The sequence below is a fragment of the Phyllostomus discolor genome, chromosome 7 (assembly GCF_004126475.2).
Source record: "Phyllostomus discolor isolate MPI-MPIP mPhyDis1 chromosome 7, mPhyDis1.pri.v3, whole genome shotgun sequence".
In the NCBI taxonomy this organism is placed as follows: Eukaryota; Metazoa; Chordata; class Mammalia; order Chiroptera; family Phyllostomidae; genus Phyllostomus; species Phyllostomus discolor.
The window spans coordinates 49,190,244-49,213,466 of record NC_040909.2 but is presented as its reverse complement, the minus strand read 5'-3'; the positions used below and the strand labels follow the sequence as shown (position 1 = coordinate 49,213,466).

Genomic DNA, 23,223 nt, shown 5'->3' with positions numbered 1-23,223 from the left:
ATCTTTCATTTTGTTTATGTGGTCTATGTTTATTGATTTGTGAATATTATACCATCCTTGCATCCCTGGGGTGAGTACCACTTGATCATGGTATATGATCTTTCTAATGTATTGCTGTGTCTGGTTTGCCAATATTTTGTTGAGAGTTTTAGTTTCTGTGTTCATCAGCGATATTGACTTGTAGTTTTCTTTCTTCATTGTGTCTTTACCAGTTTTTTAAAAATATATTTTATTGATTATGTTATTACAGTTGTTTCATTCCCCCCCTTCTTCCCCTTCAGCCTGCAGATGCCATCCCATCATCATTCCCAACGCCCCTTAGTTCATGTCCAAAGGTAGTACATGTAAGTTCTTGGCTTCTACATTTCCTATACTATCTTTAATCTTCCCCTGTCTATTTTGTACCTACCATTTATACTTTTTTATTTAAAAATTATTTTATTGTTGTTCAATTACAGTTGTCTGCATTTTCCCCCCCACCACTCCCCACCACCCCAGCCAAACCCACCTCCCTCCCTTGCTTCCACCCTCCCCCTTGGTTTTGTCCATGTGCCCTTTATAGTAGTTCCTGAAAACCCACACATTGTCCCCTGTCCCTCCCCTCTGGCTATTGTAAGATCGTTCATAATTTCAATGTCTCTGTTTATATATATTTTTCTTTTTTTCTTTTGTTGATTCTGTTCCTTTTAAAGGTGAGATAATGTGGTATTTGTCCTGGTTTATTTCACTTAGTGTAATGCTCTCCAGCTCCATCCATGCTGTTGCAAAGGATAGGATCTCCTTCTTCCTCTCTGCTGCACAGTATTCCATTGTGTAAATGTACTGTAGTTTTTGATCCATTCATTTACTGATGGGCACTTAGGTTGCTTCCAGCACTTGGCTGTTGTAAATTGTGCTGCTATGAACATTGGGGTGCATAGGTTCTTTTGGATTGGTGTTTCAGGGTTTTTAGTATATAATCCCAGTGGTGGAATTGCCAGGTTAAAAGGCAGTTCCATTTTTAGTTTTCTGAGGAAATTCCATACTGTTTTCCACAGTGTCTGCACCAGTCTGCATTTCCACCAACAGTTCACTAGGGTTCTCTTTTCTCTATATCCTCTCCAACACTTGTTTGTTGATTTGTTGATTTCTTTATGATGACCACTGTGACTGGTATGCAGTGGTATCACATTGTGGTTTTAATTTGCATCTCTCTGATTGCTAGTAATGCTGAGTATTTTTTCATATGTTTCTGGGCCCTCTGTATGCCCTCCTTGGAGAGGGCTTGGACTGTTCAAGTCTTTTGCCCATCTTTTAATTGGGTTTTCTGTCTTCCTGGAGTGGAGTTGTGTGAGTTCTTTGTATATTTTGGAGATCAAACCCTTGTCCAAGGTGTCATTTGCAAATATGTTTTCCCATACAGTTGGTTCTCTTTTCATTTTAATTCTGTTTTCTTTAGCCATGCAGAAGCTTTTTAATTTGATGAGGTCCCGTTTGTTTATTCTGTCCTTTATTTAGCACTCTTTCTGTGTGCTAAATTCTTTCTTTGTTCTTGATTGGGGGTTTCTTTATCTCTCCATTTTAGATGAGTCTTCTTTTTGTTTCTGTTTCTTAGTTGATCTAGTTTGACTCCCTGTCTTCTTCGTGTGAATTCTGTGGTAGGAGACCTGTGGGATTCAGTGTTGCAATCTCCTTGATCTCTTAAACTTGATGCTCTTGGGATGCCATTTATATGGTTTCTCTGGTTATAATTGAGTTTTGGTTGTTGAGTCATTCTTTGGTGGAATCTTCCCTCCAGCTGGCTGACTGAGAGTCACTCTGCTCACTATGTCTTGTATGCTGTTGTACAGGTGTTGCCAGAATAAAATCAGGCTGCACAGGAAACAAACCCACACCTGCAAAAGTAACCACCATCCACAATCACACTATCAAGAGCAAATGAGCCAGTATTAATAAAGGTGTAAAAAGATTAAGACATTATAAGAAAGGGAAAATGAATATGAGATGACTAACTGAAAGAAAAATTATTTTGAGAGGGTAGCAAAAGGAGCCATAGTAAGTGTAGGGAACAGGGAAAAGGTGGTGAGAGGAAAAAGTAAAATTTACAATGTAAATAAAAAAGAGAGGGGAGGAGGTGGAATTGAGCAAGAAAGGGAAGAGTATAGTATTAGGTTTAAATAGAAATACAAAAAATATATACAGTGAGAGCGAGAAAATATAGCAACTAAATTGGAGAAAAAGATCCATCGCAGCACTATCAACAACCAATGAGCAAAGATTAATATAGGTGGGATGGGAATAAGAGGGGAAAAAGGAAGAAAGAACAAAAAGCTTAAGATATGTCTAGAGGAAAGGGAAGTGATTTTGACATGATAGAGGAAGAAGGAATACTAAGAGTAAGGAATGAAAACCAGGCTAAGACAAGGAAAAATTAAAATTTAAAATGAATAAAAGGGCTGGAGGAAGATAAAATGGAGTAGGAAAGGGAATAGTAAAATTTGATATTTGAAATAGAAAAAACAGTGAAGATCTAGGATTAAATTGAAGAAATGCAACAACAACCTCCCTATCTAGGACCAACCAGCAAAGATTGATAAAGGTGGAAAGAGAGAATAAGGGTATTTTAAGAACATGAAAAATAATATGAGATGACTGATGACAAGAAAAATGGTTTTGAGTGGCTGGAAAGGGGATAAATAAATGGAAACAAATCATAGCAAGAGAAAATGAAATTTAAAATGAAAACAAGAATAGCACATATGAAGGTAAAATGAAGTAAGAGAAGAGAGGAGCAAAATTTGAGATTTGAAATAAACTGTAATATAAAAACTAGTGACAATATGCACAAACTTAAAGGATAAGAAATGAATGTTAAAAAGCTATGCAGGAATGAAAATAATGCAAATCATGAAGAAGACTGTGGTGTAATTCCTCTCAGTAGTATCTAGTATTTAGCACTGTTTTCTCTTACTGGATCTGCCCCTGGTGACATCAGATGGTGTCCCAGTCTGGCCCTATGCAGCCTGTTGGAGGCTACCAGCAATCCACAGCCTGTGGCTCTCTCCTTCAGTTATTAATCTAGTAACTCTGTCATCAGCTGTCAGGTTTAAGTACCACAGGGCGGAGCAGAGTAACTCCTGAGGGTGGGGCTATTGCTTCCCCTCAGGCTGATGCCACTTGGAGGGGAATGCTTTGCCTAAGCAAGATGGCTCCTGCGGTATAGAGAATGACTCAATACCTGTATCCTTGTGGCTGCTCCCACAGTTGTCTCCCCAAAGCCACTGTCCCCAAATTCTCAAGTTTTTATTGTCCACTCTGTCCACCCTTTGCTGGAGCCCAGGGTAAGTGGCTTCAAATGAAATTTTATGTGGTGGCCCTTTTAAAAGGCTCTCTGTGACTCCAGCCATGTCTCCCTGGCAGGCAGAAACCCTGCCAATTTTTTGGATGTTACCTGGATTCCTTTACTGGCTCTGGTGCTGTATGCCAGGGAGCCCAGCTTTGGGCTTAGACCCCATACTTCTCAGAGGGAACCCCCTGGCCACTGAAATTTTCCTCCAGCACTTCAGCTGCCACCTGTGGGAGCCCAGCCTGCCCTCTTGTGCCTCCTCTGCACTCCGTACAAGTCTCATTGTGGTGAAGTGGTTTCTTCTGTCTGTCTGGTTTTAAGGCTTCTTTGCAGCTGTTGTTCAGTTTGTTATTCTGGATAATTTCTCCACAATTTAATTGTAATTCTAGGTTGGTTCTGGGAGGAGGTTAGTGTAGCTAACCTTAGTAAGTGGAGGTTTTGTGTTCATTGTTTTTCTTTCTTTTATTTTTTTAGGTTTATTTGTTGATAGTTGTGAGTTTGTTGTCATTTTACTGTTCATATTTTTTATCTTCCTTTTCTTAGATATGCCCCTTTAACATTTCATAGAATAAGGACTTGGTGATGATGAACTCCTTTAATTTCACCTTCTGGGATGCACTTTATCTGCCCTTCCATTCTAAATGAAAGCTTTGCTGGATAGAACATTCTTGGATGTAGGTCCTTGCCTTTCATGACTTCAAATACTTCTTTCTAGCCCCTTCTTGCCTTTAAGATTTCTTTTGAGAAATCAGCTGATAACCTGATGGGCACTCCTTTGTAGGTAACTCTCTCCTTCTCTCTTGCTGCCTTTAAGATTTTCTCTTTGTCTTTAATCTTGGGTAACTTAATGATGAGGTACCTTGGTGTGTTCCTCTTTGGGTCCAACTTCTTTGGGATTCTCTGGGTTTCCTGGACTTCCTGAAAGTCTATTTTTTTTTTCATCAGATTGGGGTAGTTTTCCTTCATTATTTGTTCAAATAAGTTTTCATTTTCTTGCTCTTGTTCTTCTGGCACCCCTATAATTTGGATATTGAAACATTTCAGGCTGTTCCAATTTCCTCAGCCTCTTTTCATTTTTGTGAATTCTTGTTTGTTCATTCTGTTCCCATTGGATGTTTATTTCTTCCTTTTGTTCCAAATCAGTAATTTAAGTCCTGATTTCCCTCCTGTCACTGTTTGTTCCCTGAATATTTTGCCTTATTTCATTTTGAGTATCTTTCATTTGTTCTTTCATTTTTTGACCAAGCTCAGTCAGTTCTGTGAGCATTTTGATTACCAGGACTGTAAATTCTCCATCAGATAGGTTAGCTATATCCTCCTCACTTAGCTCTCTTTCTGAGATTTTGCTCTGTTCTTTCATTTTGGCCCTATTTCTTTGCTCAGGGCCCCTAATAAGTTGTTAGGGGCGAGGTCTTCGGTATTCACTCGGGCAGGGCAACCCTCCTTGCTGCAATTTTGTGCTGCCTGTGGAGGAGGGACCAGAGAGAGAACAGTGCAGCTTTGCCTGCTCATCTCTAGAGCACTTTTCAACCAACTCTCATGTGAGACTGGGAGTTTATCCCACCACAGCAACCGCTGTAGTCCACAGTCACCTCTGAGGCTCAGTTTCCCCTTAAGTCAGCCCCTCCCATGCAGCCTGATGCCCTGCTGCAGCCAGCCCTGCCTCCACGTTCTGCAGCCTCACACAGGTTTCTCTCTCTGTGTCTGCTGCCTTACTGGCCTGGTTGTTCTGTTTGACTGCTTCTTTAATTCCATGGTTCTCAGAATTTCATGAGGTTTTATTTTATGGAACTTCTGGTTGTTTATTGATTTCAGATTGGTTGTTTTTCTCCTTTCGGTTGTGTGAGGACGTGGACAGTTTCTACCTCCATCTTAGTTGGAACTCCAGGGATTCTTTTATGATGAACAGATTCCTCTTCACACCAAAACCCTGTTTTCTCCTTTATTTGCACAAAGACATCAGCTTATGAAAGTCAAATGTGCAGCTTACCAGAAACCAATTCCAGAGGCTTCTCTGAGAGTCTGTCTTGAAAATAAGAAATCCACTTGCACATTTACATTTACAAAGGGGAGCCCAGTAGAAAATAATGCAAAACTTTTGAATCTTTACATTTGGTGGTCTGCATATTATGAAACAATAGTTGCTGACCTTTGTATTGTTGTGTCAGGCACTGAACAAAATCTTTGCGTGCATTATCACATTTAAATCTCACAACAATTCAAGAGGGAGTTATTATTATCCTTCTTAGTCCATTTAAGAGGAAATCTATGTTTTAGAGATATTAAGTAACTTTCTCAGGTTCATAAAAGCAAAAGGTATTGCAGAGATTCAAATCCAAGTATATTGAACTCCAAAGCTGAGACACTAACCCAGGACCTTTTTCTCTGAAGGACTTGAGTATTATTTTATTTGTGTAGATAAGTTTAACAAAAATTGTAATAGGCTAAGATGTCTTTCTCTATTTTTAAATTAATTTTTGATGGATCTGGCATACTGTTAAAGTTCTGTCTCACAGACGTCCTCTGCCAGGACCCAAACAGTGGTCCCTTTAATCCCTTATTGACTTTTCATCAATTTTCGAAGGGGATGGGACTAGAGAAAGCAATTTAGGATGGGGCAAGAGCTCTTCCTGACACTCATCCTCATCTGGCCTTGGGCCTTTTCCATATGGCCCCCATACTCACCAATACTCCTTTGTAGGAGAATGCCAAGTGGTGCTAGTATATGCATCTTAGTGCCCTGAAGTACACTGGCCTTTTTGAGCTTTCTGGTCCAGTTGCACTTAGAGGATCCCAAGGATGGGCCAGCTACATCCCTGAGCCATACCCTGGGTGAGTAATGGAGTAGAAGCTTGTGCATGGACCTAAGACTTTCCACAACATTCTGGCTCCCATGTTAAGAAATTCCTGTCATGTGCTATTATTAGATTTCAAAGACAAAATTCTGCAGAATTGGAGTAAACTATTGCTTGATGTCAGTTATAGGTGGGCGACAGAGAACAAACTGCATTCAGCAGTCTGGGCTGCCAAAGCCTGGCCTTTACAGATTTGGTCTGTTCTTTGTCCTTGCTTAATCGCATAGCTGTTCAATATGTCTCACCCTGTGGGCCCCAATTCAGGTGAGCTACTTCATTCTCTGTGTGGGCTGTTCTGCATGCATAATACATCATTCTACTGATGAGTAGTGTTGGTATTAATTGATATCAAAAGCTTTTTCATTCTCAAGATGCAATTTGAAAATACAGCTTTGAAAATTTAGGCAAATGAGCATCTTTCTCCAGGGTTGATCCCAGTGAACCTTCACCTACCCTCACCCCAGGGGTGAGACAGAGACTGTTTTGAACAGGATCTTTCGTCACCGTCTGTCTTAAGTCACCTCCTACTGAACTTATGGTTGAAGATTCAGGGTCATGAGGGAAAGAAAACAGTAATTAACTGGCAAAGTTGATTGAATGGAATTTTTTTTCCCACAGTGTGATTAGAACATGACTGTGGGCTGAGCACCGTACATAATGTAGGTTCTCTCTTGTATGTCATTATCTAAACATTTCTTAATGGAATGCCTTTTTTAAGCCTCTGCTTTTATAATTGAATGTGTTCCTAAAGATGGGTCAGCTAACTAAAACAAAATCCCACAAGAAAAAATTGTGTTAATGCTTCTTCCTCCAACCAATTTATAACAGTTTCTAATTGGCCTGCCTCATTTACAACTCTGAAAATTAATTTTAGACACCTCCCTCAGAGCTCAAGTCATCATTAATGAAAGACAGCAACAGGGAGTGAAATAGAAATGTTTATAAAGCTCCCTTTTAAATTGACTGTGATAAGTGAAGTAGCAATGTATTACCATCAGATGATTCTGGAGTTCTCTTTGTGAAGGTCATAGGCAACACTCAGAAGAAGGCATTTATCTTGGTGGGAGACGCCCTTCAGTCCTCTTTTGTTTTATTCCATAGAGGATTTTTTCAGTGTGGCTAGAACCATTTTTTTTGTGTTTTATTAGATGTATCTTGACTACCTCCTACAAACTGAATGACAGTTTAGGGTTATTAAATGTGTTCTTGCACATATTTTTTATCCATTGTTAACCCTGACTAAATGCATACAAAGGCACAGAATCACCCCCTGCTTGCCCATTGTTGCCCATATTTGTTAAAGAAATTATTCCCTTTGACATTTGTTTAGGCTGCACTTTGATAAAATGCTGTCTATGGTCCACTTTCTTAGTTTGGCATTCAGCAGGCTGTTACACATTTATTTCTCTTTGCATTATCTTATCTTCCTTTCTAGAATATTTGGGCTTCCTTTTTATATTTTAAGTTACATTTTGGGCATAGATAGATCACCTTACTAATTGTACACTGGAGCATTGCAATCTCTAAAGATAATTTTGCAAGCCTTTGGTACATACTTAACCCCACTAACTGTCTAAATAGGAGTACGTACCTATGTTCTTTTTGCATTGTCTGTGAATAAGCTAAGAGCAGATTAAGTGCTGAAAGTGATTTCAGGCCTATGGAAACTTTCGTCAGGTTGATGGGACAGTAGCAATTTCTGAAGAAATGCAAATCTGGCCTTGAATCTAGAAGGTGATTCACTTGATTGGGAAAATAATGAGGATTTTTCTTTGTGTTTCCGATTTCTATACAAGTGCCTTGTCACTGATACACTCTTTGCACTGTGCCTTTTTAAAAAGTTGTAGATATAAAGGAAGCATCAGAACTGTAAATATTTTAGTTTTCTCAGTATTTAGAGGGTTGAATCAAAATTTCCTGTTGGAAAAATAAAAAATAGGAACATTCTTAATTTATTACAATGTTTGCCATTTTCTCAAAATAGACCTCTGTGTATTTTCAGTTAAGTATTCAACATTAAGTGCTTTAAGTAAGTAGCTGTGTTGGCAAATTGGCTTCTGGGAATTGTGAAGGTGTAGGATCTGATGCAGGGCTGGCAGATGAAGTTAATCTTTTGTAAAAATGTAAGTTCAGAAATCATCACCCTCAAAAAACCTCAACTTTTAAAGCAGAGGTAATGAAAGCCCATAACTACAGAATTAACTTACAGTGATTAAAACTATTAGTTAAAATGTATCCGCTTAATAAAAAGTTATTTAAAATTCATATTATAAAGTTTATTGCTTTAAAAAATTAATGTTATGACTCTGTCTTCTAGAACTAAGTTTGCTTTCCCTGGCATTCCCATACAAATAGGTAATGGTCACATATAGAACATCTTTGTAAGGATCCTAAAGTGTGAAATGTTCATTTTTTTTCTAGTTTTATATACTTTTATAATCTTCTGAGAATTACTCTTTGATTTAAATAGACTGGGATTATTGAATGTAGATTTCTATGAAGGTATTTTAGGAGACATTATCATTAATTGTGGTCACTATTTAAATGAGGGTTTCAAAATATATATAACCTTCCTTACACTAATTTTATTCAGAGTTTTATCATTACATAATGCCAGTACTTATAAAATAGATTTATTAGCCAAAATCAAGCAAAAATAATGCAATGAGGAAATGATTATGAAAAACAAAATTGATTATATTTTGTATGTATATTAATATTAGTGAGTGTTTTTTAATGTACTTTTATAAAAACAATTTAAATGTTATTAGATTTGGGGCTGTATTTAGTGATAACATCTATAAAGATTTAGGAATTGATATATGTTATTCTCTGACAGAAAAATGATAGAAATTAATTTATTGAGAAATACATGTTAAGTTCTGGAAAGACTAAATTATAGAATTACAGGAAAAAAAGGGAGTTTCTAAGGATCACTCGAGATTGATGATGACTTTTATGTGCTATTAAAATTTATAATTCTGAATTTTGACTTGAAAGGAAAATGTGTTAAAAAGGACCATAGGACAGAGAGCCATAAAAATGGACATAGGTAGCCTAGCTAGAAGATGCTTCCAGCTGTCCTAGTGGCAGAGGATGTAGCTGCACCAGACATGTGTGTGTGACCGTGTGTGTGGGCACTTACTGTGCATGTGGGGCGAGAGCTGCAGGGAAACCATAAATAGTTTGATGAGAAAATGAGCAAATTTCACATGTGCCAAGTATTTGACGCATGTTCCTGTATTTTATTTGGTGACTGAAAAGCTTCATTTACAATTTTTTTATCTTTATTCTTATGATACTTTGTGGAATGAAAGAATAACACAGAAAATTATATACAGAAAATAAATAAAAACTAGCCTATCCACTCTACCAACCATGAGATAATGACTATTAACATTTCAGTGTGTTTCCATGTCAAGAACTGTGAAGGGTCTGACAGTTTCCCTGTGGCACACTAATAGATTAGCCTGCTTCAGTTTCATGGATGCAGGCAGCAGACCAGGGACTTCTAGGTCAGAGACAAAGGACTTTATTGCTCAAGGTGAAGACAGCAGCATCAGCATATTTATGTCAATTCTTCATTCCCAAAGTTGCATAAAGGCAAGGCAAATGGGCCTGATAAATAGCTATAGTTTCAGTGGGTTGCATTAAAGGAGAGCAACCCTGAGCTTAGGAAGCCCAAATCTTTTATAATGGGCAGTACCATGCCTGCCCTCTGGTCTGGAAGGAGGCAATGTTATAGAGGACAGTAAGTGTGACTATTCCTGATCCTAAAGGAGACACTGCTTCTGTCTTCCAAGGCTATTTATTATATAAGCATCCTTGAAAAATTGTGAGAAAAAAAGGTAGTGCCTATGCTCATAAAAATATACAAAATATAAGACTTATGGAGAATTGTCTTTTGATAAACATAACTGTTTTCACATGTTATTAAGCTATTTTGCATCAGCATTTCATATGACTGCATGTAGCCATAAAGAGTGAATCATAGGGATGTAGAATAATTTACTATCAACTCCTAATTTTCCTCATAATGATTTTTTAGTTTTTTTCCATTGAAAATTTTCATCTGGACATTTTAATTTGGGACAGAGTGGAGTAAAGTATTATAATCAGGGGGTTCTTTCTGATCTGAAGCCCATGCAGCCTCTTCAGCTTGGCCTTATGCATAAGTATGCATTGGCTATAAACAACAAGTATGTCCATTTTCTCAAGATGTTATCCAGAAAAAGACAGGCTCTGTGAGGCTGGATATTAATGCTGCTTTGGTAGTCCAGGCTGCACTGGTTTTCCTCTGGAAAGTGGAGATATTTTCACTGCTCACATGTCTGAGCCCCAGTCAGAAGCTTCTGCTACCTGGCATTAGCAGGGCCTAGAAAAGTCCATACAAATTCCTACAGTGAAAAGGGGAAATACGTGAGATCCAAATAATGACCATATTATCCAAACATCTGGAGAGGGTCTGGTCTGGTGGTGGGGATTAAAGAAAGGCAAAACAGAATCATGACCAGGTTTTAGTCCTGGGACTTTTGTGCAAAAAAAAAGTCCCAATACTGAGGCTTTCCTGGGAGTGTAGGATCTTCTCAGTGATCTAGAGTATTGCTGAGTTGACACAAATAGCTGGGATAAGACTTCCCTCAGTAGAAAGAGCTAAATGAAACACACCAGGAGAACCATTTCCTAGTTCATAATGGTCCCAGAAAATTCCAGATTGAAATTTGCAACAGATGTTGCCAGAAGATTGGACTATAAAATGGGAGGAGACAATGTTAACACTTTACTAGTAAGCAGTGATCACAGAGTAATCAGGAATCAAAGCATTGTAAATATTTTTATAGTGAGAGGAAGAGTTGTATGTTGGTTTCCTCAAAGCTTTTGAAAAGTATAAAGTGAAAGTCTGTATTCCTTGAACAAACAATTTTGACACCCTTTCTGTGCTCTTCTAGAAGCTGGAGAGTTAGTGGTACACAAGAAAAATGAGTATAATTATAAATCTCTAGGATCCTTTCAAATAGTGAAGAGTCCTGTGGGAAAAGAAACCAGTGTAAATGTGACAGGCCAACAGCTTGGGTACAAGGGAGATGGTGGTGAGACTGCTGGAGACAGCAGCTGGAGATGGCTTTTCTGAGGAAGCTACTTTGAGCTGAGACCTGAAGGAAAAGGAGCTGCATGAGGTGAGGCCATTTTAGTAAGGGAACTACGCAGACAAAGCTTATGAGGTGAGAACAAGTGTAACATTTTCAAGGACTAGAAATGAGTTCAAGAACAGAATGTGCTGGAGCCTAGTGATTGAAGAGGGAGAAATGGAAAAAGATGACCTCACAGAGGTGATTAGGGCCAGTTGGTATAACTAGTTGCAGGCATCAGTAAAGGATCTGCATTTGAAGTCTAATGAGTAATGCAATGGATTTTTCATGCTACAGGATGCTGGAATCTGGACTTAGGTTTTTATGGATTACTTTGGCCTCTGTACCAGGGAGACCAGTGGGTGAGCTATGTGAGTAGATGCTAGCGGCTGGGAAACATTTCCTAGATAGTAGGTAAGTTTAGATAAGAGATATATTTTGTAGTAAAACCTACTGATGTTGATTATCTCTGGGTGCAGAAGGAAGGAAAGAAATCAAGGAAGACTTTAAATTTGGGGCTTGGGCTACTTGGTGGGTATTGCTATAATTACTGAGATGAGGAATACTGAAGAAGGTATGGTTTTTTGTGGAATGACAAGAATCACTAATTGCACTGAAAATAAAAAGGGAACGCTAGTAAATATATCTTCTTGCCTTCAAAAGGAAATCTTGCAGGGGAAAAATAATACTTGATATTGAAGTTGCTGCCCAATTTTGCTGGGTTGTCTTGAAGTACATAGAACTTTACCTGACAAATTTATGGATGGATGGATTGGTGGATGGATGGATGGAAAGATGAATGGATGAACAGATGAATGGATAGAAGGAAGGATGGATGGGCATATGGATGAATGACTGGATGGACAGATGGGTAGATGGATGAAAGTGTTTTTAGAAGTGAATGTTCAGATTGACTCCCTCCATTTCTCATATACAGATATATCTATGAAGCACTGAAAGATGCCTCGTTTAGAGGGCACAGTGTGTGGGGTCTCAGGGATTTTGACTCATACAACTTTGACCATTCTGAGAGTCAAGGAGGTAGTTTGTCTTAAATATTATCCATAATTCATTCCCTTTGAGACAATACTTCATTGCTCATTTCAATTATAAATGACAATTTTTTTACTTTAAAAAATTATCACAATAATCTTTATTTTACCAGACAGGAAGCATTGCTTGCGGCAATCAGTGAAAAAGATGCAAACATTGCCTTGCTGGAATTGTCTGCCTCCAAAAAGAAAAAGACACAGGAAGAAGTCATGGCCCTCAAGCGGGAGAAAGACCGACTGGTGCATCAGTTAAAGCAGCAGGTGGGGCCTCCTGCATGGAAAGTGTGTTTTGCTGGGTTTGGTCCTTGGGTGCTTTCTCTGGGTTTAGCTACTCTTCATTTTCCTATGTCCATCCTGCAGGCTCAAACAGCTAAAAACAGGTAGGCGTGAAGTTGCCCGAGTTGCCACTGGAACACCATTTATTGCTTTTCTCTGTGGATGTGCATGTGCTTGGGCTTGTGTGGTTTGCAACCAGCGCTGTTTTCCTTTCTTTTGTATTAGCATCATTTCTGCAGAAATAGCTGTCAGCTCTCTTCCTTCCCGTGGACTTTGTATGACTTCTGACTCAATCCTAGGAACTACTAATTAAATTCTGGGTCCATCCTCTACCTGTTGTCTTCTGTCTTGCTCACTCTTTGGGCCCTATAAAAAAAACTCCCTTCAACCAGTTCTTTATATTTCTTTCTTACATACTTCCAACTTTGGTACTTCAACTATTTCCTTCTGGACCTTTCGGCCAAGGAACACCTCCCAGCCCTGGCACTCCCAGACTATGTTTGGAGACCTCCTTGGCCATTATTCAGTTGAATATTCTTTTTATCACCTCTTTACCCCATTATCCTGCTTTTTTACCCTTCTCACTAGATCACAGTGTTTCTTCTGAGGGAAAAGGAAGGAGGGACAAATTCCTAATTTGTGCAGAAAGTTCTTTACTTTCTGTAGGGTTTTCTGGAAGTGGCTTAAATAGAAATAATTGTACTTAAAACATGTTATGAAAATCAACCCTAAACTCTTCAGACATTATTTCTGCTCTTTATACAATGTGGGGGCTTTGGGAAGCAATGGTCAAAGATATTCACTCAGATTCTAGCTTCTTATGAAAGCCAGCAAATATTATGGCTCAATGGTCTGTGGTCTCACAAGGTGGCTGTCACATCTTAGCTCGGGCCACATGTGGCTCTGAAACTCTCCAAATGCCACATGGTACCGTGTGGAGTGTGTCCACATTGATTTCAGCCCCTGGCCTGGATCGCTGCCTGCTAGGCTGATCTGGGCTGAGCACAAAATACAAAGTGAGTGGAAGGGAAGCCCAGCCAACCCTCCCTCCTCAGGAAGGAAAAGGCACCCTTTGGCCTTGAACCAGAGTCCATTTCTCATGGGGCTGCCTTGCTAAAAGAGAGAGACCACCACCATGCCTGGGCGCCTTCTGCAGAGGAAGGGTCCCAGTCACTGCCAGACATTGGGGTCATTCCACAGAGCAGCATGCCTTGCTAGTGCTGGCCCCGGGGGTTGGGAGCCACTTCCATCTGATCTCTTTGTTTGGGGCTGTGCATCTTCTACACTGGGTTTTTCACCCACTTGGCCACAGTAAGTCAAGATGAGCCTCCTTCTTTAATTTCTCCTAATTCCTTTGCTGTGCGCCCTGCGCCCTCCCCTCCTACACCTAACCATTGTAGCTTTTTCCCACAGGTTTATAGACCTAGGAAACAGGCCCTGAGCTCGAATATACCATGCACTTGTGATGCTTGCTACAGCCCAGATATTACGGCCAAGTACCACGGGTCCAGCTACGATGCATACATGATCCAAAGGTCTCAGGTCAGTCAGCTGCTAAGGAGACACTTGCCCCTGTCATGGGGGTGGGGGTGAATAAGAGCTACATCTTGACCTTCACCTCTTCTGATGATTTCCAGTACTTGGTAGGCATAAAGTCTGAGAACATAAGTGACAGCATTATATTTTGATTTGTGGTATACTTTCATTTATTATATGTTTGCCAAGGGTTCCAGACTTGGTGGCCGCCCTACAAGGCCAGCTCTTCTGAAATGGTGTGGCATTGCTGTGGAGCCAAGGCTGCTGCAGGCCTCACTGTCAGGCATAGCAGATTATGTTTTTCTTTCTGTCTCTTAGATACTTTGCTCTTCATATATCCCTGTACTTTTTCCCAATAAGGAATTTTTTTAAGGCTGCTTTTTTCTTTCTCAGTATCATGAAAATGCACTCCTGGATTCCAGGAAGGATTGAGTGTAGCCCTTCAACTGACTCCTGGGGAACTGCACAAAGCCTTCATTATTCACAACAGGCTTGGTTTTGGGTATCATGGGGCACCTTTGGGAAACCCCAGCCATTCAGAAGTAGGCTCCTGCCTGGGCTAAGGCAGGGTGTGGAGGGCTATTGTAGAAAAAGGGGCAGCAAAGGAGGAGGATGGGCTCCTTGGTGATTTAGGTTTGAAATCCTTTTCCATACCCTATCTACCACAGAGCAAGAAAAGGCACATCAATTTATTTATTCTTCTTATAAATGATAATGATTCTAAGAATAATGCTTAATTTGCTTATAGGAGCATCCTCTTTTATTAAGTGTTTGCTCTATGCCAGGATGCGTATTCAGTGTCCAGAGGATTTGGTCCTGCCATCCTCACAGTAGCCCTGTGGTATGGGTACCAAGATTACCTTTCTTTTCTAGGGGCATAACTGAGACTCAGCATGCAGAATAACCAGCCCAGGACACACAGCTCATAAGCAATAGAGCTTGGATTTTGGGTGGCCCATCTGAGTCCACACATGCCCCACCGAGTTCAGGAAGGTGTTCAGAGTGACAAGCAAAAGGCTATTCCAGAAAGTGTGAGGTTCCCAAAGTTTAGGTGCCTAAATCCTCATTTAACAACGTTCTCCAATAATTCACAAAGGGTGGGTTCTCCCCGGAGCTTTTAGACTTAGGCTATTTAATCACATCTATGATTACTAATGCTTTTTGGCTCTCACCATTTGCCAGTGACAGGTATATGTATGAGGAGTTTACATATGTAAACTAATGAACTCCCAACACAACTGAAGGACTGATGCTCCTACAGAGAAGGACATGGTGCCTTGTGCTTGGACATAGACAAGGCACCATGTCCAGAGAGGTCGGGTGCCTTGTTCGGGCTTCACAGCTGGATGCACCATGAAGCAGGAAAAGACCCTTTGCCATACAACCACAAATGGATTTTGCAGATGCCATCTGGATTTGGACTGCTAAGGGTGAATCTCACTTCTAGCACTTGTTAGATGAGCAATCATGGCAAGAAACTAAACTTGCCTGAACCTTGGTTTTCTTATAAATTGAGTTAATAGCCTACGTAATTAAATGGGTTGTTGTGAGATGTAATGTGTATAGAAGTACTTTATATATGGCTAACACACGATAGGCACTGAATATATGTGAGGTGCTATTGCTACTATGATTAATAATCATTGTTTTTATCACTACCAACCCTCAGACACAATTTAGTTCCATCATTGCTGTTTTTCACATGCCTGGGAATCACAACTCACTGAACATGGTTCAGAGAATGTACTATTGAACTATGGGAGGCAGAACAGACAGATGTCCTCCCTACCCTCAAACCCAAGCACTTGGGAAACAGAGAGCAGACATGCTGGGAATGCTAGACCTCAGCTCTCAGCCTGCACTGAACAGACTTATTATTGAATTTGCTTGGTTTCTGCGTCCAGCCCACATAGACATCAGTAACAGAGGACATCCCCAGGAGAGCACGTCTCAAACCTCAGTTACCACCTGTGTGACTGACTTAGGAGAACAGAGCTATTTTAGATGCCCAAGACAATGGGAGAGGAAGGCTGTGGGTTTGGGTATTCATCTGTCTGATGTTCTCCAGGGATGCTGAGGCGGACAGTGTCAGGAGATGCCACTCTCCTCATACTGACTATTGAGCTTGTTTCATCTCATGCAGAAGGTCTCCCCACTGCCAATGACATTCCCAGTGACTGGACATGAATAGCTCATACAACAATCCCCATGGTTATTGCACTTTGCTAAGTACATGGTAGGCACTCAATCAACATTTGTTGTGTAAATTAATGCATGATTCCCATGTGCCAGGCCCTATGCCAGGTGCTTTATAGATACATAAGTTTACAAACATTATTTCATATTTTCCTCCCAATCAGCCAACCATATGCACTATGTTCTCTGCCAGGTTCTAGGTGTTCACCCCAACAGATATTTTACCTGTCCCAATGAGAAAAGCATCATCCTCATTTTTCAGTTGATGGAAGAAGCAAGGCTCAGAAAGAACAGATGATTCAACTGCCATCATACCACTCATACCTGGCAGAGTAGAGTTGTTCCCCATTTTTTTTGGAGTGCTGACACTTTACTCTTTGCTGGGCTGATGTGGACACTGGCCCCACAGTGTCTGAGTCATTATGGATGAAATGAGACATTCACATGGACTACCGAGCCTGTTGGGAGAAAAGGGACAGCACGGCTTTTCTCTTAAGGGAAGCAAAAGCCGTGGCCTCTGCCATGACAGGCCTTTATTTCTCACCCTCCCTCTCTCTCTCTCTCCTTCCCTCCCTCCCTCCCTCCCTCCCTCCCCCTCTCCCTCTCCATCTCCCTTTCTCTCTCTCTCTCTATGGTCCTCATTTACTATGCACAGGTTTGCTTTAGGTGGTTACCTTTTAAAGAAAACAAAGGAACCAATGCTGCTAATCACATCACAGAAGAAGAGGGATATTTGCAAATGAAAAGGCAAAAGTGGTTGAACTGGTTATACTCATCCTTAGAAGGTTTACAATGGATTTTAGGAAGTTACTTTGCAGTAAATGTCCTCAATTCAGGGTGAAGGAGTTTTAGCAAAAAAGCAAGACTCAAAGTGGCCTCGGGACATTGCAGACCTGATTCCCCATGGGAGAACCTATCCATGGGCGTGGGTCCTGTGCATCTCTGAGTGGGAGCTGGGCCCATGCCACACAGAATAGTCTCCTACAATGGGCTGAACACTACTCCCTAATGCAACATTGTGAACCATGGATTAACCCCCTCACGGATGTCATCAGAGGAGCCCAGTTCCAATGCATCAGCCTGTGGCTCCCGAGATGCTCAGGCACATGAGAATGAGAAGATGGGGGTAGCCTGGCAAGACCAAGTGCCATGTTGGACTTCAACAGCTGTTCATTGAGTGCCTTCTCTGTGTTAGAATGCTAGGTATTTTTGGAATACATCAGTGATAAAATAGATAAAGGCTCCTTCCTCGTGGAGTTTATAATTAGGGGAAAGAAAAGTAACAAATCATGAACATAATTAATAAATAAATTATATGATAGAAAAAGAAAAGTATAGACTAGTATAAAGGAGAACAGGTGTACCAGGATACGACCGATGTGCTAGTGACACTCTAAAATAGGGTAGACAGGATAGGCCTCATTGGGAAGGAGACGTTTGAGCAAATATTTGAAGGGGGTGAAGGAGTGAGCCTTGTGGATATCTAGAGGAAGAGTGTTCTGCAGAGGGAATAACTGGTGCAAAATGTTCTAAAAGTGGTATGTTTGAGAGCAAAAATTTTCTGCAGTTAGGAAGCAGAATACACCATCCATGCAGCCTTAGAACAGGGAAGCCTCCCTCAGGGATCACTCCTAGCTCTCTGTTTAAGCCTGCCTAACTGAGCCTGTTCTACAAATCCCCTGGTTCCAGCCTCCAACAAATCCCAGTTAGCTTGCATTTTAAAATAGCATTGCCACTTTTATTGTAACCACAAAGAATGAATGCCAGAATTTGCTTGTCAAGGCTGATGAGATTTTCAAGTAGAGAAGGCGCAGGGCCCTAAAACAAAATGCCCTCCCTGACTGTCTGGCAGTCTCAACAACATACCACTGGAGTCCAAACCCCTGCACTCTGTCTGCCTGCTGTAAGGAGGCTGGCAGGTGGACAGTAGTGGCCATGACCATGCTCAGGATGATGGCCATGCCTTGGGGAAATGCAACCAGCTTCCAGTACTGGCCAAAGATTCTCAAACCTCATTGGGCAGAAGAATGATCTTTTCTAAAGATAAATCTTAGGATACTCATTACCCTCCAGTCCTCACTTCTGAAAAACCTTCCCTGTCTTGCCTCACTGTTGGGACAGAGATAAATTCAGGACAGTGTGCCCTCTGCTTTGTACATGTGATTCTCACTGCCTGGAACACATTTTCTTCTTTTCCTCATCTACTTAATGCCCACTCATCCTTTCCATCTCAGTGCCACATCACTTTTTCAGGGAAGCCTTCTGGGACTTTCACCCCCAATTTGGCACTCTTATAGCATGTGTACATTACTTAATTACACTGTAATGGATACCATTTTAGCATTTTTTCTGTGATTATTTAAATAGTAACTATATACTCTGCTACTTTATGAGTTTCATGAGGACTGAGAATGTGGCCAAATGGTCAGTAGAAAACCGACCATTTATCTGCAGGCCCAGCACACAGTAGGCATTCGCCCATTATTTGTTAAACATAATGAATGAATAAATGAATTTTCAGGGCAGCTTATCTTAAAAAAAGAGACACACATCTTTGATCAATTATGACTTTAAAGCAAGAGTCAACCTCATAATTCTTCTTATCCCAATATTCTAAGCAAACAACCACCAACTTCCAGGAATTCATAGGACAGATGAGACCTTTTTGCCAAATGATGACCATAGAATGGTGCATATACTTCCTTGCCATGTTGCAAGACATTTTACAGAAATGCTTTTTCTCATACTTGAATTATTTGCAGTTATGACCATTTTGTACCTTTTCTTTGAATTTTTTCATGTTCTACTTCAAATCCTCTCCAATTTGGGGGATTCTTCCTAATTAAAATGCCACTGTGTTTCTGGATGTGACAGAGATCACTTTTTAGGAAGGGAACCCATCCATATTATCCCTGTAAACTGAGTGTCTCATAAATCAGTTTGCCTAGAAATACCTGAACTGCTGTTAAATATCTGTCAGGAGAGCCAGGGAAGATGAAATGAAATGAGTTCAGAGATTCCAACTATGCTTAACAATAAAAGAATCTTTATGATACTCTTCAAGTGTTGATGCAAATGCTGGTTGGTGTTGTTGGCTCAGTACAGTGTAAAGGTAAGAGAGCAATACTGATTAACTTTCTGTTACATGTTGTATAAAAAAGGATAAAGGATTAATTATAGTTCGGTGGTAGATAATTGTATTCTTCCTAATTCCATCTCTTCACAAGCATATACCCCTGATACTTTTAGTCGACCTTTTTTCTTAAAGAAATCTGGCTTCCAGATTTTTTCCATTTTGGGGAGAGGGTCTCAATTGGGAATGAGTTAACTTTTTGTGTTTGTTTTTGTTCTTTCTCTAGGGAGAGTGGTTCTAAATATATTATTAAAAATTACCAGCCCTGGCTGGCATAGCTCAGTGGATTGAGCACGGGCTGGGAACCAAAGTGTCCCAGGTTCGATTCCCAGACAAGGTACATGCCTGGGTTGCAGGCCATGACCCCCAGCAACCACACATTGATGTTTCTCTCTCTCTCTGTCTATCTCCCTCCCTTCCCTCTCTAAAAAAATAAATAAATAAAATCTTTAAAAAATTACCATCTTTTCTTCTTTTGTATCTTGGATCCAATTCCTCCAACTTGTCCTCTACCCTTGAAGAAAGGACTGATATCAAAATAATTAATCCTGAAATCATTGAATTTTCCTGCTGCTAAAGGATTTTTGAAGAAAGCTTAAAACTAAATCTTACCCCCTAAGCCTTATTTCCAAATGCTCCCCTGTGTGCTGAAGTAGTGATATGCACATCCTAGATAAAAATGCCTTCTTAAAATGGGGGCCAGAAACTATTGTTTAGTTAAAATTAGAACCACCTTATTTCTCAGAACTGGTCAGAACACTTTCATGATCAGAGATAAATTGTACTTGGTTTTCTTTCCTGCCAGTTCTGGTCATTGCTTTTGGTTATCAGGAAACACCCTGGCCAGTTGGTAGCAGGAAAATATTAAGACCAGGAGATGAGTCCAGTGGTTCTCTGTGCTTTCCCCCAGAGTTTGTAGAGAAGAAAAATGCTACATCCAGGTCAACATTCTAGAAGTTACATCAGGTCCATGTAGTCTAATCTACTAGGGTGGAGTGTCCTTTTCCTCTATGTCATCCAGAAGGTCATAGCACTGTCTTCAAGAATTATCCAGACAGGTGTGGCTGAGAATGGGCAAAGGTAGAGCTGAACCTGAAAGTGTTCAGGAAAGCTGGTAGTTAAGGATGAGATCCTAGTCAAACTTGGATTTTGGCAGAGGTAGAACCATCTTGTCAGGGGAACTGGGGAGTTCCTTAGTAGGATGGTTGGTCAGGCAGTTCTTTCCCCTCTACTGGAGGCCACACTAGGTTGCGCTTCCTACTTAGAGGTCCTTTGTATTGCCTGTAGATGAATTTGAGTTACACTTTGTGGTTCAGGAGGTGAGCACAATTAAACAGCAGTGGAGGAACTCTATGCAGTAGGGTTCCCATAGCCTCATGTTGTGGTTGGATGAGCTCCAGAAAAGCTTGATCCAATCCAGCATTGTAATGCATCACAGACTTGCCCCAGATCGAATTGCTGAAATGCAAATGCATTGGTTTTCACTGCAGACTCACTTTGGGTTAAGCTTTTCATGTCCCACTGGTAGAACCTGGCCACATCTCTATTTATCATTGACTTCAATGCAAAGTATACTTCCAGTATGTTGTAGAGAACACATTTGGGAAAGAAATACTCCGATCTCTCCTCAGCAGGCCAAGAGCAGGGCATTCTCATGGAGGTAAAACTGCCCAGTGCTACTGGAAGCAGTTTCCTTTTATTGTCCAGGTAATCAATCAGGACACTTGTGTGCTCTCTGAGCCTGGAGACATTCCTTACTCTAGGCTGCTTGGCCTCCACCCCTCTACTCAGGGAATCCTTTCAGTTTGCTAGCTGCTATACAAAATAATACTCAAAGATTTGTGAAGGCAAAGTATTTTCTCTGAGATTCCATGTTTCTGAAATCCCTTTAGAAGTTTATCAAGCTGACTCTAGTGGACTACTTTCTGAGTCTTTTATTTAAACAAAGCCATGTTCTAAAAACTACTTTTGTTCTCTTTCCTAAACATTGACAGAGGGCCTTTAGTGGGACTGTGTTGGGCTGTGGAAGGAGGTATTGACTTTGTTTCTGAGCCTGGAGTTTTATCATTTCTACCACCAGGCAAAGCCAATGCATGAAACAAGTAACAGGGCAAATTACTGTTTGGGGATGCAGCAGTGTTACCAAAATTCAAACTCTTTTCATTCTGCAGGGGTCAGAGAATGCTTCCTACAGAAGCAGGTATTCCTATGAATTTTATAATTGGCAATCCATAGACTGTCTTTTGTGGCAAATGCCTATTGAACCATGATACTTTCTCTTAAGTTTTCAAAAACCCTAGTTTAAATAGTTCCAGTTTTAGAAGAACATATTCTTTGCTTTTCAAATATACCTTTTTAAGTGCAAAATGTGAAAAGATCAACTTTACCGTTTTGTTTTCCACTCTTAGAAATACAAAAAAGGAGAGATGGGTCTGACTTTTAAGTTATAGGTGATTTGCCAACTTTGCTTCAGTAATTTGAAGCACCCCCATAGCATCTAGCAGTTGGCAGAGTACATCAGAATAGCAGGCTTAGCTGAAGGTGACCCAAACAGAGACTAGTGTACAAGTGCCAAGAAGATCTCTCACGCGCTGTCTCCCTCTCTTTTTTTTTATTCAAATTTCACATCTGTGCTCTATTTTTAAACATTTATTCTTTAAGTGATAACGCATGTTTTACCAAGCCTCTTATTGGATTAGACATGTTTGAAATCCCCTCAACTTTAACCTGTTCGTGACTGCCTCCAAAAACATTCGGATTCACCACCAAAGTAGAGAGTGTGGTATGGGGAAGGGTTCCTAAGACTTCCACCACAAAAGCTGTTCTAATGTGGGAAGAGAAGGACTCTGCTGTTGAATGGGGTAGATTTGAGGGATCTTGGATTCACATTGCTTCATGAGAACAAGTTTGGGTGTAATGTGTCCAGTGTTCTTGCTCTTCATAACAGTTTTGATATTCACATTTTAGAGTTGTAGGAACTGAAATATTTAAATTCTTACCATGTACCTGAACACTGGTAGCGATTTTAAATATATTATCTCAATCCTCACAACTCTGAAAGCCAGGTGTTATTCATTCCATTTTAGAGATGAGGAAACTCAGGTACAGGTTCAAGATGCTTCAGCCTGTGTGGCATCTCACTCCAAAGCTCATTCAGGCTCTTCCCAGAAGATGACCCCAAGCTGGTGCAATACCTTGTTTGGATCAGAGCTGCATGCAATGAATGGTGCTAAAAAGTAGCATAAAAAGAAGACTTTATTCTGCGACCCTGAGCAGCACTTCCAGCCCCTCCCCAGGGCCCCTGGTAGCCCCTACCATGACCTGTGGTCACATGTGCAGGCTGGGGAGAGGGACTTATCTCACTCTGCATCACAGGGCATCCATCACCCATCATTGCTGCTGGGGTGGGAGGTGAGGTGGGGGAGGAGGCTATGGGCTTGATCAAGTGGCTGCAGTTTTAGTCTCCAGCATGAAATGTCCACATTTGCCTCTTGTAGACTTTGTATTTCATTTTCAAGTTATTTGCTTGAAAGCCATTTTTTCCCTTCAGTTTTCCCTTTTCTTCTTCATCATTTAACATATAAAAACAGGTTCTTCCTGGTCCCTTTCTCTCTCTCCCTCCTTTTCTTCCTCTCATCATATAATTAAAAGTCCTTTCAGGCTGTCTTCACCTTATCATTTCAAATGAATTGAAAAAAGATCCGACTTCCTGCCCTTGTGT

At 40.5% G+C, this 23,223-nt stretch overlaps 1 protein-coding gene across 10 annotated transcripts in view; it reads left to right on the top strand.

Moving 5' to 3' along the window:
* ERC2 (ELKS/RAB6-interacting/CAST family member 2) overlaps positions 1-23,223 on the top strand; it is an 869,430-nt gene that overhangs the window by 734,645 nt on the left and 111,562 nt on the right. For 6 of the 10 annotated variants that reach the window (XM_036030925.1, XM_036030922.1, XM_036030924.1 and 3 more), the window contains 2 exons: positions 12,475-12,622; positions 14,051-14,179. In XM_036030925.1, coding sequence (XP_035886818.1) covers positions 12,475-12,622; positions 14,051-14,179 — 277 coding nt within the window. The remainder of the gene's footprint in view (positions 1-12,474; positions 12,623-14,050; positions 14,180-23,223) is intronic. The other 4 variants (XM_036030928.1, XM_028518656.2, XM_036030927.1 and 1 more) reach the window with 1 other exon arrangement.